This window comes from Ochotona curzoniae, unplaced genomic scaffold, assembly GCF_017591425.1.
Source record: "Ochotona curzoniae isolate NIBS_2020 unplaced genomic scaffold, NIBS_Ocur_1.0 contig_2688, whole genome shotgun sequence".
NCBI classification, from domain to species: domain Eukaryota; kingdom Metazoa; phylum Chordata; class Mammalia; order Lagomorpha; family Ochotonidae; genus Ochotona; species Ochotona curzoniae.
Window position 1 is genome coordinate 435724 of NW_024465553.1, and position 16428 is coordinate 452151.

General features: G+C 65.4%; 1 protein-coding gene across 2 annotated transcripts; it reads right to left on the reverse strand.

The window, feature by feature from the left end:
* Positions 1 to 1864: 1864 nt before the first annotated feature.
* CEP170B (centrosomal protein 170B) lies at positions 1865 to 14785 on the reverse strand. Of its 2 annotated transcripts, none has more exons than XM_040975523.1 (18): positions 14681 to 14785; positions 11493 to 11582; positions 11215 to 11293; positions 10970 to 11028; positions 10640 to 10778; positions 9990 to 10097; positions 9329 to 9811; positions 8503 to 9206; positions 8246 to 8419; positions 7916 to 8006; positions 6225 to 7817; positions 5206 to 5338; positions 4531 to 4693; positions 4286 to 4429; positions 4119 to 4207; positions 3652 to 3745; positions 3480 to 3531; positions 1865 to 3399 (listed from the first exon to the last, which is right to left on the reverse strand). In XM_040975523.1, the coding sequence occupies exons 1-18, from the start codon at positions 14783 to 14785 to the stop codon at positions 3152 to 3154; spliced, it is 4548 nt and encodes a 1515-aa protein (XP_040831457.1). In that variant the 3' UTR covers positions 1865 to 3151. The 2 variants fall into 2 exon arrangements, with proteins under 2 accessions (XP_040831457.1, XP_040831456.1); XM_040975522.1 differs by having other exon boundaries at positions 5206 to 5443.
* Between the last annotated feature and the right edge of the window lie 1643 nt (positions 14786 to 16428).

A 16428-nucleotide genomic window follows, 5' to 3' on the forward strand; every position in this document is an offset into this window, starting at 1 on the left:
ATGGGAGCTGCTGCCCAGAGAGTGCCCCTTGCCCCAGGAAGTGCGGGTTGCAATCCCAGGCCTAGGCCAGGTCCAGATGAGCCAGGCAGGGGCGGAGTGGTGCAGGCTGCCTGGCTCCAGAGAGCAAGTGCTTGCTCTGACTGGGCGAGGTGGCAGCCACAGCCCCGGTGGGGGAGGGGGCTGGATGAAGGCTGGAGGCCACCCCCAGCCTGTACACACTCCCCTCTTGTAGGTGCAGCTACAGGCGTCTCTAAACCACATTCCACTGAGTCCCTGTGGAGGGCTCTGCCACGGAGCGAGCCCTAGAGGTCACCCTGAGGGAGGTGTGGTCACCTGAGCCAAGTGTGTGGCAACAGGCCCTAGACCCCATCAGAACCAAAGACCAGAACCTTCTGGAAGGCACTGTCAGGTGTAAGCAGGCAAGTACTGAGCACAGTAGCAAGGCTTGGAGCTATACGCAAGCCTGGAGACAGAACCAAGGTTGGGACAGTTGACCAGGATTTGAGGCCACAAGTATACAAGTGAGCTTGGGTTGGTATCCTGGCGAGCTCCCCAGGGAGGGAGTTAGGAGGGGCCGGATGTGAAGGGCCATCCAGAGCTCAGAGAGGTTGGGGCCCTCTGATCCAGGGGAAAGGCTGGGGGAGGGGCAAAAAAAAACCCAGATAGCGTGGCCCAGCAAGGGCACTAGGTATGCCCTGGTGTTGAGAGAGCCAGAGGCTCCTCATGCTGTGTGCCTTGTTCCTGATAGGGCCCTAGCCCTGGATTCACCTGCAGGTGACAGCTGAGGAGCCCTGAACCCCTAAATGCCACTTGAGATCCTGAGCTGCTACAGGGGTCCCTGGGTCACCAGGGCCCGTTGCTGGACAATACGACATCTGCCTGGGCCCTGGCCCTGTCCTGTGGGCGTGTGGTGCTGCCTGAGCCCCCGGCCACTCAGTGCTGCCCGCCACCCTCTCCACTGCCACGATGGCAGAGGTGGCTCCTGCCCCAAGTGGCAGGGATCTTTTCCAGGGAGCATGAGGGCAGAGCCACAGCATGGGTGCTGGGCTGCCACCTGCAGGCTCTTAGACTGCAGAGGAGGGAATATGGGGCAGCAGCCGGCCAGCAGGGGCACACCCAGACACTGTTATCTGCTGGGTATTACCTGGGTCCTGCCCATAGCTATGAACAGGGTTCAGCAGGGTGGGCTCTCCCCACCCTCAAGCCCAGCTGCTGGGTACCTGCAGCCTGCTCTGGAAACATGCCATCGGCAAGGTTCATACAAACTCCCGGCAGGGGCACACTGTACAGGCACTGGCTACCTGCTCGCTGACCCAGGCCCACTGGGCACTGTCCTGGAGGTCCCTCGGCACACCCCAGGTTGCACCTATGGCCAGAAACTGTTTCCCGCTCTGTGAGAGCTGCTCCCTCCCCTAAGAGAACCCACAGCTGGACATACCTTCAATGGAGAGGTCCCCGGGTGTATCGTGGTTTAGAGTTGACTCCAAGTCATGAGTGGGGAGGGGCCGGCCCCACACCTTGGGACCCCGCCTCATGCCTATCCCTAAAGGGAGGAGGTGCCGGTGTCACCAGCAGGGGACACTTGTTCCCATCTTCTCACAGCTGTCGGCAGGCACAGGGGAGGCAGCCACTCAGCGGGGCTCACGTGCTGACGTGCCTAGGAGGCCATGCAGGTCTGTCCACAGGCAGGTTTGGGGAAAATGCTTTCTTGCCCCTGGAGAGAGCTGGCAGCCAGACCCCATAGGCTTCTCCTTGCCTAGCTCACTCCTGGCAGCCTCCCTGGTTTGTGGCCAGCCTACCTCAGGCACCCCTCCTGGCACCGTGGTCCCTGAATGAGGCCAGGACGAGGGACGCCGGCATGCTGCCATGTGACAGAATGATTTATTAGAACAAACTCCATGACAAATCATATAAAATAACTTTCCAGAGACAGCACAAGACCACCTGAGAACAAACGTGTGAGGGTGGCTCCCGGAAGCCTGCGGGGTGGCAGTCCCAGGGCTGGGAGCAGAACTCAACGTGAGAGCACGGATTCGTGAACAACCAAAGTGAACAGCGATGTCCAGGGTGGACGACGGAGTGGGCAGCCAGCTTCCGGCTAGGACATGCAGGGCAGGCCGTAGCCAGTGCCTCCTCTGAATGGACAGCAGGCTTCCTGGGGATAGGGGCACCCGGCCACCCTCCCCTATACACACATACACACACACACATACACACACACACGTGCCAGGCAGTTGGGGCGCAGGCACACGGGACCCGTGCACTCGACAGTCAGCTCAGTGTAAACAGCAGACTCGCCCACTGGGCCTGCAGCAGGCCCAGCACTCGCAAGGACACTGGGGGGATGGGCACCTGTCCCACACCACAGCCAATGGGCTCTTTGGCTTAGCAGCCCTGCAGGGGCCACCCTCTGCTCACTGCTCCCTGCTGGAAGAGCTGGGACGGCAGGACCACCACCCAAGCCTTATGTACAGGGTACGTTGCAGATGGCCTATAGCCTTCAGGAGCACGGCTGAGGTCTCTGGGTGGGGGAGACCGCCCAGCCACACCCAGGCCTCCGGGAACCCTTACCAGGATGCCCCTAGACAGCAGGCAGTGCCTGGGCATGCCTTCAGCTGTGTATGACATGTGGCTATGTCCGGGCACACCTTCAGCCGTGTGTGTGGACCTGTGTGGCTGTGCCATGTCTACAGGTGTGTGTACCACAGGGCTGTGCCCAGACTGACCCAGGCCAGCTCCTCTGGGGCAGCCCCCAGCTTGGGATTGGTAGCTGTATTGGCACCAAAGGTTTGGAGCAGCGGGACTTCTGCTGCTGGAGTCAGGCCTGGGGAGAGGCGGGGCAGCAGCCCTAGCCCTCCCAACATGGGGTTTTGGCACTGAATCACCACCTCCAGCCGCTCCTGCTCCAAACGCAGGGCCATGGCCCTGGGGGCCCTCCAATGGCACAGATCCCGCCTTCCCTAAAGCTAAGACAAACACCACAGCAGTGGAAAGGAGTGGGGGCCAGGACAGGCGGTGGCTAGGGCTGGGGGGCCTGGGTGTGGGGGCACCCGCCCAGGGTCATGGCACCTGTGGGGCCCTCACGGGGAGCCACCTGCAGCCGGGCAGGCACAGGGCACACACATACGAGGAGCCCCGGCCTGGCCCGTGGCTAAATCAGGAACCGCTCGGCGTCAGGGAGGAAGGCAGGCTCCGAGCGTCCAGGTGACCCGCAGCTGGCCCGCGGTGGGCAGCTCCTGGCAGTGAGGCTGGGCAGCAGGGCGTCTGCCGAGGATGGTGAAAATGGGCTCTGGCCAGCCACGCGGCCTCTCCCCAGCCCTAGCTGGGTGGTGCCACCACAGCCCCTGTTCTCGGCCAGCAGGTCCAGGTTCCCGCTGGGGTCCACGATGGCGTTGATGACTGAGGCAGGAGCAGGGAGGGTCAGGCTCTCCCCGCTCGGTGCCCATCCTCTCCCCGCCCCCCAGCGGAGCTGCACCCACCTTCCAGCTGCTTCTGCACACGCCTCAGTTCCTTCAGGATGGAGCTGATTTCCTAGAGAGGCAAGGGGGCAGCATTGGTACAGGGACCAGGCCCAGGGAGGGCCCAGGCCCAGGCATGGCCCTGTCCAGACAGGGACGGCTGAGGCCGAGACAGCTGTGTGCGGGCTCGCACCTTGTTGGATGTCTTCAGGATGGGCACCTCATTCTCAGTGTTGATTCTGGCTTCCAGGTCCTCCCACGCCCGGCCCGTGTTCTGGAAGAGGATCCTGGGGGTGGTGGGATGGAGCCAAGGTGACTTTCATGCCCAAATGGCCTCTCCCTGCCATGCTTGGGTCACGGGCAAATGAATGCTCAGAGCAGGACTAGGGCTGGCTGGCACCTCAATCCACCTCTGCACTGGACACAGGAGCTTGGGGGCTGAGCTGGGGCCAACAGTACCGAGTTCAAGGTGTGCTTGCTGGGCCAAACTCAGGGGGCTCTGCTGCCTCTTACACACACGCAGTTCCCACAAGGCCGTGTGCACTGATGCACACTCACGAGCCTGTCAGGCTGTGCACACACATGTATGCCCAAGGGGCTGTGGCCCTGCTCCTTCCAGTTCACACACACCAGCAGCTCAGGCACAGACTACCGACTCACTTCATCTTCTCTGCCAGCTGCTCCGTGTTCTCACGGATGGCGTGGGACAGCTGGGACACCGGGTTCAGCATCAGGTTATCGAAGATCACCTGGGAGGGGCTGGTGTCAGCATAGACCGGTGCCCGCAAGGCCCCAGGCCCTCCTCGCTCCCCAGCAGCCCCACGTGCCTCTTCATGGTTCCGCAGCCGCGTCTTGTTCGCCAGCGTGTCCTCCCGACTGTCGTTCATGTTCTGGTCAAAGTCTCGGGAGTTGAGGCAGCCAGGGGGCACCTTCTGGAAGGTTAGGCTGGCCTCCGGGATGCGCTGCACCAGCTGCGGGGGGCAAGGCTTAGCCTGGTACAGCTGTGTGCATGAGCGCCCACAGCTCCCGACAGCGGGCGGCACGTCCACCACCGATCCGGCCATGGGCTTACCTCCTCCCGGGCAGAGATGGTGGAGGCAGGGGTGCTGGGCACACTGCCGAGAGAGGGGCTTCGGGCGGGCCCCCCAGAGCCCAGGGAGTCATCGCCCTCCCCAGCCACGTCGTGGATCTCTCGTGCCAGGATGGCCACGTCCTTCACCAGTGTCTGACTGAGTCTGCGGCCAGTGAGACAGCAGCTTGCAAGGGGCCTTGTCTGCAGAGCGTAGCGCCCAGGGCAGGGGACAGCCAGCGGAGGCATGGGGCCAGGACAGTGGTTCCTAGCCTGGTCTCAGCCGTGTCCGACCGGGGGCATGGTCAGTCCCCGATCCATGAGGGGCTGGGCTGGGGCCAATACCACATCCAGCCAGACCACGTTCTTCCTCCTGCCACTAGGGCCCATGTGACGTGAATGGACTCAGTGGAGCAGAGGTGGACATGTAAGCAAAGGGGATGAGCCTAGGCCGTGACAGCAAGAGCCCAGGGCCCTGGACTCCAGGGTCACGGTGGGGCAGATGGACAGCAGGCCAGGCTACCCCCACCTGCACCCCCTCACAAGGGTGTGCCTCAGCTACTCACTGCGGCAAGCCACATGAAGGGCGTGTGGTGGATGGGGTGGCTGGTAGATGTGGGTGCACGCAGGGGTAAGTCACGGCAGACTCCTGAGTCGGAAACGGCGCGTACCACTCACCTGGCAATCTCCGCGATCTCGGCCGTCTGCACGATGAAGCCATACGGGTCGGGTTCTTCGTCATCTGTGTCCCGGGGGCCGGAAGGCCGTGCGCGAGCCCGGCTGCAGCTGCCCGCCCGCGGCGTCTGCGTGGCTGTTGAGGCATGGGAGCGAGTGTGTTTGGGGGAGCCATGATGGGAGCCGTACTCCTCCTCGGAAGTGGACGTGCAATCCGATCCCTGCTGCCGGCGACGTGGGTCTTGGTGAGCAAGAACAGAAGAGAGCGGCACTCAGCGTCCACGCAGCCCGGGGCCCGCGCCGAGACAGGCTACGCCATGGCCACGACCCCACTCCCAGGAGCCAGCCCAGGCGCAGAAACGCCACCTGGCCGAACCACATGCATACGCGGCTGAACCTGCTTGCTGGAGTGGGGCTACGCGTGGCGGGAGGATGTGTGCCCGGCATGCCAGGAAGGGAGACACAGAGCGGAGTGTAGTTCCCCGCTGGACCAGCCCAGGAGGGTGGGGACAGAACGCCTCCCTGCAGTCATCATGGTCTTGCCCCGCCCAAGCCCCACAGCCACTTTAAAGCTATGCCAAGGGCTGCACATTGGCCAGGCAGGGCTAACCTGACCCTTGTCCCCTGCTACTGAGGCCAGCTGCCCCTCAGCACCCTTGCTCAGGTCTCATCCCCCTATGGGGGGTACCAGCCTGGCCTGGGCCACCCAACCCGCGCAACAGGCAGGCAGGGGGTGGGGTGGCAGCACTGTGGCTTCAAACCAATCCGACTGGCAGGGTGAGTGTTCCTCGCTGGACAGGGCAAGCCAGGCTGGCTTGGGCCACCTCTGTAAGCGCAGCAGCCCATGGGTTCATGCATGCCATAGAGGCTTCCAGCGGACAGAAAGATACAGCAGGGTGGAGAGGGAGGCAGGCCACGCAGGGCCGGTGTCACTTGGCTGGCTCAGCTGCCCAGCTTGGGATGCCCAGCTTCGGAACAGGCTCCTCCCTGGGCCCCTGCCCTGCCCAGCCCCAGACACTCACTGGATGCATATCTTGCGCTACCCGGGCGGGCCCTGCTGAAGGGCTGGCGGGGACTTGAGGTGGCTGTGCTGGTGGCAGCGGCCTTCCGGGCAATGGCCCGGGCTTCGGCCATGGTGGGCTTGCGGTTGGTGCGGCACAGCTCTGCGCTGTGGCCCGAGAAGCCGGGACGAGCCGGGCCTGTGTCCGTGTCATTGGGTCCTGTGAAGGAACCTGCCCGCTTCCGGGGCATGGCCAGAATGTCCAGACGTGACAGCTTCTTGGTCTGCTCAGCGGCCGACCGGCCCGCAGGTTCGGGATTGCCCAGAGCTCCCCGCTCACTGTCCGCAGCCTCAGTGTCCGAGGCATCCCCGAGCCGGGCGCGCCTCAGCCGGGAAGCCCGTGTGGGCCGGGGTGTGGACAGACTGTTGGAGCGGGTCAGAGCCTGCTGCACCTTCTGGGCACTGGTGGAGCTGCGGCCTGGCTCCTCCCGGGTGGCTGGGGATGGCGGTGGGGCTGCTGGCCTCCGTGTGACACCTAGCCGCCCTGCCCCCGTGGCCTCGGGCGCCTCGTGGTCTGAGCTGGGACCACGTTCTTCCTCCGGCCAGTCGAGGGCTCCCCGGGGCCCAGGACCATGCCGCACAGCCAGGTGCCGGGCTGGCTCCCCGCGGCCTGGGTCCGTGGGGCCTGGTGGGTGAGGCTGCTTCTCAGAGGGCCTTCCGCGGGCGCTGCCCGAGTCCAGTGTGGCTGGCGGCTTCTCCTTCTGCAGCCCCAGGGCCGGGGGCGTGGTGGGGCTGGGTCCGTTCCTGCCGCTGAGCAGACTAAGGGTGCTGGCTGTGTCCACATCGGAGTCTCCAGATAAGGAATCCTCGGGGGGCCCGGGCATGCTGCCCCCGTCGCTGTCTGCAGTCTTGGACAACAGGCGGGCCTCCAGGGCAGCCAGGGCTGTTTCAGTGTCCTTCAGCAGGAGCTGTGTGTCCTGCGTGGAGAGGTCCAGGCGGGAGGCCCGGGTAGTGGCCAGGTCCTGCAGGAGTGGGTGGCTGGAGACGCGCAAGGGCTGCTCAGGGGCTGGAGGGCCACTGGCCGGCTCCTTGGAGGAGGTCTCCCTGGGCAGGGCCAGGCCGGGGCTGTCTGGCTCTGGGGATCGTCCTGCCCGCAGCTGGAGGGCCAGCTTCCCGCCGCTGCTGCTGCATAAACCAGCCCTGGCCGGGGCACCCCCCACCTCCCCGGGAGCCACTGCTGGTTTCCTAGGGAAAGTGGTGTCCCCGTTCTGGTCTCCGATGAAGAAGGAGGTGGGGGCCGGCTCTCTGGCAGCCCGTGACGAGTGTCGCTCCTGGCTCCAAGCCAGTCCCTCTTGCAGCTCCCGGCCCCGCTCAGGGCCCCGGCTGCCGTCAGACCCACTGGTATCGCTGAGGCTGTCGGGGTCGACATCCTCCCGGCCTATAAGGCAGCCACTTGGCTCACTGCCCAGCTCGGGCGGCCTAGGCCCACTCCTCCGTGCAGCATCGGGGCCTACAGGGCCGTCCGCCCTGTCGCCAGGCAGCTGGGGGAGCAGCCTCCGTGTGCGTGCGGGCGGGACCCCCTCCGGCTCCCCTGCCCTGCGTCCAGGGCTGTCCTCTGTGAAGCACAAGGGTATCTGTCAGGGACCACGGCCTACAGGCCGTGCACAGGATGAGGCCCCCATGTGGCCTCACCACAGCACAGGGTCCACTTACCAGCCAGTCCAGGGTCTGAATAGCTGTCAGCTAGGCTGGCCCAGCGGGACACCCACTTCTGAGCTCCAGGAGAGCCAGGCAGCTGCGGTCCCTATGGCAAGAGGGCAGGCGCATGTGCAGGCAGGGCGTGGGCAGCTTGCCAGAGCAGCCAGGAGTCCCTGTGGCCTCGCTCAGGCCTGCGTGAGTCTAGTGGCGCTGCCCGCTGGGTTCAGCACTGCTCGGGTCCTGCCCAGACCTGGACACACCTGAACCTGGCACACCCACCAGGGGAGGTGCACTGGGGTGAGGCCCATCCCCATCACCACCCACTTCATGCCTTCTGCTCAGTACCTGGTGCTCCGCTGCAGGTGCCATGCCTGGTGCCCGAGCAGCAAACTCCTGCAGCACGGCCACACGCTGGGCTACGGCTGCGTCCACGGGCTCCTCCCGGTCCCCCCTGATAACTGGGCGGAAGGCGGCCGAAGACGCCCTGCAAAGTTCAGGGGACTCAAACACTCCGAAGACCTGGCGGGAGGAGATGGCAGGCACCAGGTCAGGGGTGCTAGGACACAGGGCCTGGCTGCCTGGCCCCCCCCGCCCCCACACACCTGGTCAATCATTCTGCGGGCCTCCTCCACCTCCTTGTCCTGCGCCTCCGTCTCAATGGTGTAGGTGCCCGCGTCACTCAGACTGTCGTCCTCCTCTACTCTGCCTGCCCTGGGCGGCTGGGGGTCAGCACCAGGGGCCTGGGGGACAGGGGGCACCGCAGGGCTGGGCCCCCGGGGCATCAGGGCTGCAGGCAGGATGGGGGGTGCCTTTTCAGGCCCAGGCTGGGCGGTTGGGGGGCTATTCCCTGAACACTGAGCCATGAAGTCTTGCGCCAGGCGGGAGCGGCGCCCCATGCTGCCGAAGGAGCGGGCAGGGGTACGGGGTGTGGGGGCGGGGCCTCCCAGCCTCTCCTCAGTCTTCTCACGTTTGAGCGAGCTGGCCCTCTGGGGTCCCACAGCACCTGGGGCTGCCCGGTCCCTCTCGGCCGGCCCAGAGGGACCACGGCGCTTGTCGGCCCTGGGATCACCGGGTGGGGCATGCGTGAAGGACTGGGAGCGCTTCTTGCGGGGCGTGTCTTCATCGTAGAACTCGATGACAAAGGCCTGCTGGTTACGCAGCAGCTCCTGGGGGTCTCGCTTGATCTGCCGTTGTAGCCGTACCTGCTCTGTGCCCGGCTCCACGGAAGCCCCGGCCACTGCCGCCGCCACTGCCTTGGCCAGGGGATCCTCGGAGTCACTCTGTGTGCCATCCTCATGCTTGTGGCCTGGGGAGAGGTGGTAACCAATCTTGAGAGCCCTGGGAGGCTGACCCATGAAGCACCTGCAGGACCAGGCGGGTGGCTCTTGCCCTGTGGCCACTCCCGGCTCCGCCAGCCCAGGCACTCACCCTTGGGGCTGCGGCTATGGACAGGCAGGTCGCTCTTGGTGCTGTGGCGGTCATCCCCGGGCCCTGCTCGCCGCAGCAGGCTTGGGTCATTGTGCACCAGCCAGTCGGCAACCTTGGTCTCAGCTGAGACCACCTCTACTGCTGTGGGCTCCCGGGCCGGGGGCCGCCGCTGGCGCATCGAGAACTTGGTGACGTGGTCCTTAATCTTCACCTTGCCTGGGCTGCAGTCGTCAAACTCAATGGTGAAGGAAGCGTGGCTCTGCACCACAGGGGCCACCTCTGGGTCCCGACCGTTACCCCTGGGTACTGCCTGCACCTGTGTCTGTGCCTGCGCCTCCGGGGTCTCCTTCGTGGGGATCTCAAAGTAGCTGGGCTCGCGCCGGAACGAGCAGCCCGGAGGGTCAGCGGGTGCTCGGAAGCCAGCCGGGGAGCCATCTGGCTCCGAGTCAGCCACCGGCAGTGGCAGTGGCTCCTTGGGGCGCTCTGTGGGCACGGCATCCTCAGATCAAACCTCCAGCCCACCCCCTTGCACCCTGCCCTGGCCCCACCCCAGCCACACCCCCTGAGTCCTCCAGGCCACACCAAGGCCACGCTCTTCACCCCTCCACTCTCCCAGAAAGCCCTGCCACCCCTGTGCTGCTCGGGGGTCCCGGACGCCCACCTTGGCAGGGCTCCTCCTGGTGCCGGCCCTCGGGCAGCGTGCCATCACCGTCGTCCTCCCCCCACCACGAGGGCTGCCCATACAGGGGTGTGCGGTAGGTGGCTGCCTCTGCAGAGGACGGAGATCCCAGTGTGGGCAGGCCAGGCTCCGGCTCCAGCCTGTCCCTGTGCAAACCTCACGGGCCCAAGGCTGCATTGCCCTGTTCAAGCGGGCAGCACAGACAACCCCCACAAATCTTCCCGCACAAGCCTGCTCTCACCGGCACCGCGACGCAGGTGGAACCACGCACAGGCAGCTGTGGCTCCGTCCCACTTCCTTCCACAACACTTCACTCCTGTGCCTCTGTGCCACACTGGGCACTTGCTGAGCCCCCAGGCCTTGCCTCCCTGCCACCCAGGCACGCCTCACCACACGCCCACCAGCAGCCAGGGGTCTCTGCAGGGTCAGTGTCAAGGTCACACCCTCTGTGACCCCTGGGAACACCAGGGTGGACTAGCAGAGGACAGGGCCTAGGGACATGAGACACGTGTGCACGGGCAGGGGCCAGGGGCAGGAGCCTCAGTCTTGTGCATTGCTGTGACCTTGGAGGTTAGCAGCCGACTAAGAGTCCCCACAGGTGTGGGGAGCTGCCCCTGTCTCCCAGCACCTACCTGCTCCTGGCCTGCGGTCCCCCTTGTCCGGCCTGGGGTTCGAGGACTCGCAGTAGAGTGGGGGTTCAGGCTGAGCCTCGCCCCTCGCAGGAGCTGCACCCGTGACGCTCACCTGCAGCTGGCTGGTGTACTTCTCGTGCTGCAAGCGGGCAGGAGAGGGAGGGCTGGCCATCCTCCCAGCTGCCCAGGGCAGGCCGAGCCTCGCATCTCCCCCTCCACCCACAGAGCCTGGGGTCTGCAGCACAGCCCACCCAGGGAACCTAAGCAGGGAGGGAGTGGACAGCCCCCCCCCACTGCCACACTGGGCTGTCCACAGGACAGGACACCCACCTTGAGCGCCTCCTCGGGTACACGGTGCTGTACTCGCTCCAGCACATACATGTTGGGATGTAGTCACATGTTAAGGAGAACACAGCTGGGAGGGGCCAGGATCAGCTCCAGCACCCAGCGCCCTGGAGCTCCTCCCCGCTGCTCCGGGAACCAGATCCGGCCACCCAGCTACCCCGTCCGCCCCAAGGCACAGGGACCCCAGGGGGTGCCAAGGGCCGGCAGTACCCGCCAAACCCCAAGGGTATCGTAGCCGAAGCGGACGACATCATTGAGCTTCAGTGTGACGTACTTCTGGTCCGGGATGCGTATATCATTCACAAACGTCTGCCAAGAAGCCACGAGTGACCAGAGCCACCCAGAAACGAGGGATGTCGCCCGGCCTCCGTGGGCCTGGCTGGGCAGCACAGGCCTCTGTGGAGCCTCACGCCAACGCCGTGGGGAGGACAGGTGCTTCACCAGCCAGTAGGCCCCCAGAGCCCACCCAAAGAGGTTGCAGCTGAGCTGGTGGGGTGCTGAAACTCACCCCATTCAGGCTGCCCAGGTCCTTCACCCAGTGCTCGTCCTTCTCTTGGTCGTAGTTGATGACGGCGTGCTGTCTATCCACACTGCGGGACTAGATACGAACGGGCGGCCCTCAGAAGCCCAGCGACCTGTGTGCCCCGTGGGCTGAGGGGCCCAGCACCCCAGGAGGTGTAGTCAAGCACCCAATAAATGCAGCACAGCATCCCAGCATGAGCATGCCCAGTACCCCGCTGCTGCAGCCCAGCAGCCTAGCACGCACCTAGCACGCACCCAGCACCCACCACACACGCAGCCCAACACCCCAGCACGCAGTCCAGCACCCAGCACACACAGCTCAGCACCCACCACACACAGTCCAGCACCCACCACACACAGTCCAGCACCCAGCACACGCAGTCCAGCACCCAGCACACACAGCCCAGCACCCAGCACACGCAGTCCAGCACCCAGCACACGCAGTCCAGCACCCACCACACACAGTCCAGCACCCACCACACACAGTCCAGCACCCAGCACACGCAGTCCAGCACCCACCACACACAGTCCAGCACCCAGCACACACAGCCCAGCACCCGGCACACACAGTCCAGCACCCAGCACACACAGCCCAGCACCCACCACACACAGTCCAGCACCCAGCACACGCAGTCCAGCACCCAGCACACACAGTCCAGCACCCAGCACACGCAGTCCAGCACCCAGCACACACAGTCCAGCACCCAGCACACACAGTCCAGCACCCTGCACACACAGTCCAGCATCCAGCACACGCAGTCCAGCACCCAGCACACACAGTCCAGCACCCAGCACACACAGCCTAGCACCCACCACACACAGCCTAGCACCCATCACACACAGTCCAGCACCCAGCACACGCAGTCCAGCACCCAGCACACACAGTCCAGCACCCAGCACACACAGTCCAGCACCCAGCACACACAGTCCAGCACCCAGCACACGCAGCCTAGCACCCACCACACACAGTCCAGCTTCCAGCACACACAGTCCAGCACCCAGCACATGCAGCCCAGCACCCATCACACACAGCCCAGCACCCAGCACACACAGCCTAGCACCCACCACACGCAGTCCAGCACCCACCACACATAACCCAGCACCCAGCACACGCAGTCCAGCACCCACCACACACAGTCCAGCACCCAGCACACACAGTCCAGCACCCAGCACACACAGCCCAACACCCAGCACACACAGCCCAGCACCCAGCACACACAGTCCAGCACCCATCACACACAGCCCAGCACCCAGCACACACAGCCCAGCACCCAGCACACACAGCCCAGCACCCAGCACACACAGTCCAGCACCCAGCACACACAGCCTAGCACCCAGCACACACAGCCCAACACCCAGCACACACAGCCCAGCACCCAGCACACACAGTCCAGCACCCAGCACACGCAGTCCAGCACCCAGCACACACAGTCCAGCACCCAGCACACGCAGTCCAGCACCCAGCACACACAGTCCAGCACCCAGCACACACAGTCCAGCATCCAGCACACGCAGTCCAGCACCCAGCACACACAGCCCAGCACCCAGCACACACAGTGCAGCACCCAGCACACACAGTCCAGCACCCTGGCCTCAGAGCAGCCACAGTCAGCCAGGGCCACTCTGGCTGATGCCCCTTCAGGCCCCAGGGCTTCTGAGCCAGCGGTGGGAGGACTGGGAACCCTCTGGCACCAGGCACAGGCCCGGGAACAGGCCGTTCCCTCCCAAGGGCAGGCAGGGACAGCCAGCCCGGCTCCTGCAGGACCCGGGGGAGGCAGGAAGGGAGTGGTACTGTCTTGAGGAGGCGCAGTCCCCAGGCTTGTGTACTCCCTGGCCAGGATGGCCACCTGCATACACACCCAGAGCAACCCCATTGGGTGTGTTTCACCACCAACTTCCCTGGGCCTCAGGCCTACGTTCAGTGGCTCACAAGGTGGGCCCCACTGCCCCACCCCCACACCACACGTCACCTTGGGTATCTGGAGGGCAGCTGTGTCCATCCTGATCCCAGCCAAGGAGCCTCAGGCCTGGTTGAGGGCCAGGGCCCTCTCCTGGGGCCAGGGCCAGGAGAAGCCAGAGGAATCCCTCGAGCCAGGGAGGCCACCGAGGCTGGGCCAGCCTTTGGGATACTAAAGGCAGCTCAGGGCTTGGGTCCCCCTGGAGCTCATGCAGGAGCCCCGGACCCTGGCACTGGCCACTTGCAGCCCGGGACATGCAGGACACCTCCCCCCATAGGTGACCAAACCTACATGTGTGCCTGTGTGTGTAAGCTGGCACCTGAGCTCTGTGCTATCCCCCTTAGGCCCAGAAACTGGGGTCAGAGTCCAAACCACAGCGGCCTCCCCAGTCCCTGGGAAAGCAGCCAAACAGGCCAAGGGGTCTGACAAGGGCATCCCTGCATCCCTCCCAGCAAAGGCTTCAGGGCTGCTTCCCTCAAGATGCCCTCCTACCCACCTCGGACCAAGGGCCTGGTGGCCCCCAAGCTGTGGCTGGAGCAAACAGAGCTGGGGGCCTGGCTTCATCTCCCCCCCCCCAACCCAGTGTCCATAGGCACCGTGCCCTGCTTTGGAGGCCTCCCAGGGACCACGTAGTGAGGGAGCCTACAGCCAGACACACTTCCTGGTACTGCCACGACAAGCCAGCAGTCAGCACATACGTGCTGCCCACATGCCCAGTGTCCAAGGCTACTGCCTGAAGCCCTCTTGCCCTGCTCACCTGGTCTGGTCCCCTCGTCACACCACACTGCTATAGAGTCCCACCTCAGCATGGCTGGCACAGGATGGCCCCGACACAGCCCGAAGCCGCTGCCAGAGCCTTGGGCAGCTCTGGGTGTGCAGTCTGGCAGCCAGGGCTGTGACAAGGGCCACAGTGGGCCGTGGAGTCTCTGGGGCTCAAGGTAGCTTTCCTGCCCCATGCAGGGGGACTGGATGGGACAGCACCCCCGGAGAGTCTCTTCCTTCTGAGCGTGCCACCAGGGACCACCGCCAGGGCGCCCCGTCCTGCACCTGGTGGGCCTGGAAGGCCCTGCAGGGCAGCACCCAGCCGACGCTGAGGGGCATCGGCCTTGCTGAGCCTAGCAGAGCCCCAAGTTATGGGGAGACTAGTGACCACATGGGGCTCTGTCAGCACCCACCCAGGATACTGCCGGAGTCCAGTTCTGGCTGGCCTGCTCACCTGCAACATGAGCTCACACTCATCACGCCCCACGAAGATGAGCTCCCGAGGCAGCCGGTGCCGCGTGCCACTACTGCTCACCAGGAACCATGACGTGACGCTCATCTTGGCACCGGCCAGGCCCGCCCGACTCTGTGGGAAGCAGGGGTCAGAGTGGAGCCCCCGGTCACCCCAGCTGGCTGCCGCTGACCACCTCGAGAGATGCTGGGCTCCAGCCATGACAGGTCCTGCCCGGCCTGCCCCCCTCACGCTGTGGACACATGTGCTCAGGAAAGCTGGTGGTGGGAGCAGCTGCTAGCACAGCCTGCGGCATTGTGCCAGATGTGACAAGAGCAGCAGGTACAGAGCTGGGGACGTGGCCCTGACCTGTGTGCACCCAGCAAGGGAGGTTCACGCACCCCTGGACCACAGACCACCATGGGGGACCGGGCACGGGCCTGTGTGCCTGAGGCTGTGACATGGGTCAAGAAGGGATATGAGGGCCTGTGCTGTGGCCAGCCAACTGGGCAGCACTAGAGGTCCTTGGGAAGGGGGGGAAAGCCTGAATGACCACTAGAAACAGCTGGCCATGAGCACAGCCTGGCCAGGTGCCCATGCTCACATACACACCGACAGAAGTCAGGAGCGGGCATGGCAAGCAAGCAAGCTGAGCAGGATGAGCTGTGCTGGCAGGGGCCTGGTGACACCACCTTCAGGCAGCAGAGGCAAGGCAGAGGTGGGCAGAGGGACAGTGGCCAGCTGCAGGGAGCAAAGCAGGTGGGGAGGGGGAGGGGCCAGGTGGGGCCAGGGCAGACATACAGGCCACACACAGGTCCCGGAAATGCAACAGCCACCATGATCACGCGCACCAGGCCACACCCAGTCCCTCTGCCCAGGGAGGGGAGGAAGGAGGGTCGTTCAGAGCGCCTGTGGGAGGGGCAGGGCCTCAGCCTCCTTCCAGGTGGGCAGTGGGGACCAAGGCCAGGATCCCCTGGGCAGGCAGGCGGAGTCAACAGACCGGGAGCCAGGAGGCAGCGCTGGGCCCTGCTGCTTTTTAGGGTCCAGCCGGGAGGCAGGCACTGGAGCCCGAGCGAGTGGGGCCTCAAGCCCCCAGCACGGGACCCTGGGCACAGCCTCCGCCTGTAGCTCCAGCAGGGCAGCGGCGCCCAACCCAGGCCCACGCCACACACCCCACTGTCACCTGCAGCAGCTCCCAGCCACCCAGCAGCAGCAGGCCTGGGGATTCCCACTCCGGCCAAGCTTTCGTGGCCCTGCCGGCTAAGCCGCAGCCGGCCGCCGCCTGCCTCCGCCATCCCATCCCGCAAAGGCTTGGGGCCGGCTCGGGCTGCGGAAGCACCGGTCTCCCGGGAAGGGAGAACTAAAAACGCCCCAGGGTGTCCCCAGCCGCCCCACAATGCGGGAGACAAGGACGGGTGCGGGATGCAGGCAGGGCAGGGCGCAAGGAGACAGGGACCGCGGGCAGACGGCGCTGGCGAAGGGAAATGGGGAGAGGAGGAGGAGGGGACCGGGAGGAGAGGCCGGCGGGAGCGAGGCGGCCTGGGCGGCCTCCGGGACACAGGGAGAGGGAGCGGCGCCTTCTGAATCGGCGCCCGCCGGGGCGGCCATGGCCGTGCGGGTGCCGGGCGCGGACCCAGACGCCCAGGCCCCGCCGCGTGGACGCGCGCGGGGCGGCCCCTCCCGGCCTGGCGCAGACCCCGGCCGCCTCCGCGCAGGCGGGGACCGGCCCGGCCAGGTGTGCCGGCGCTCCC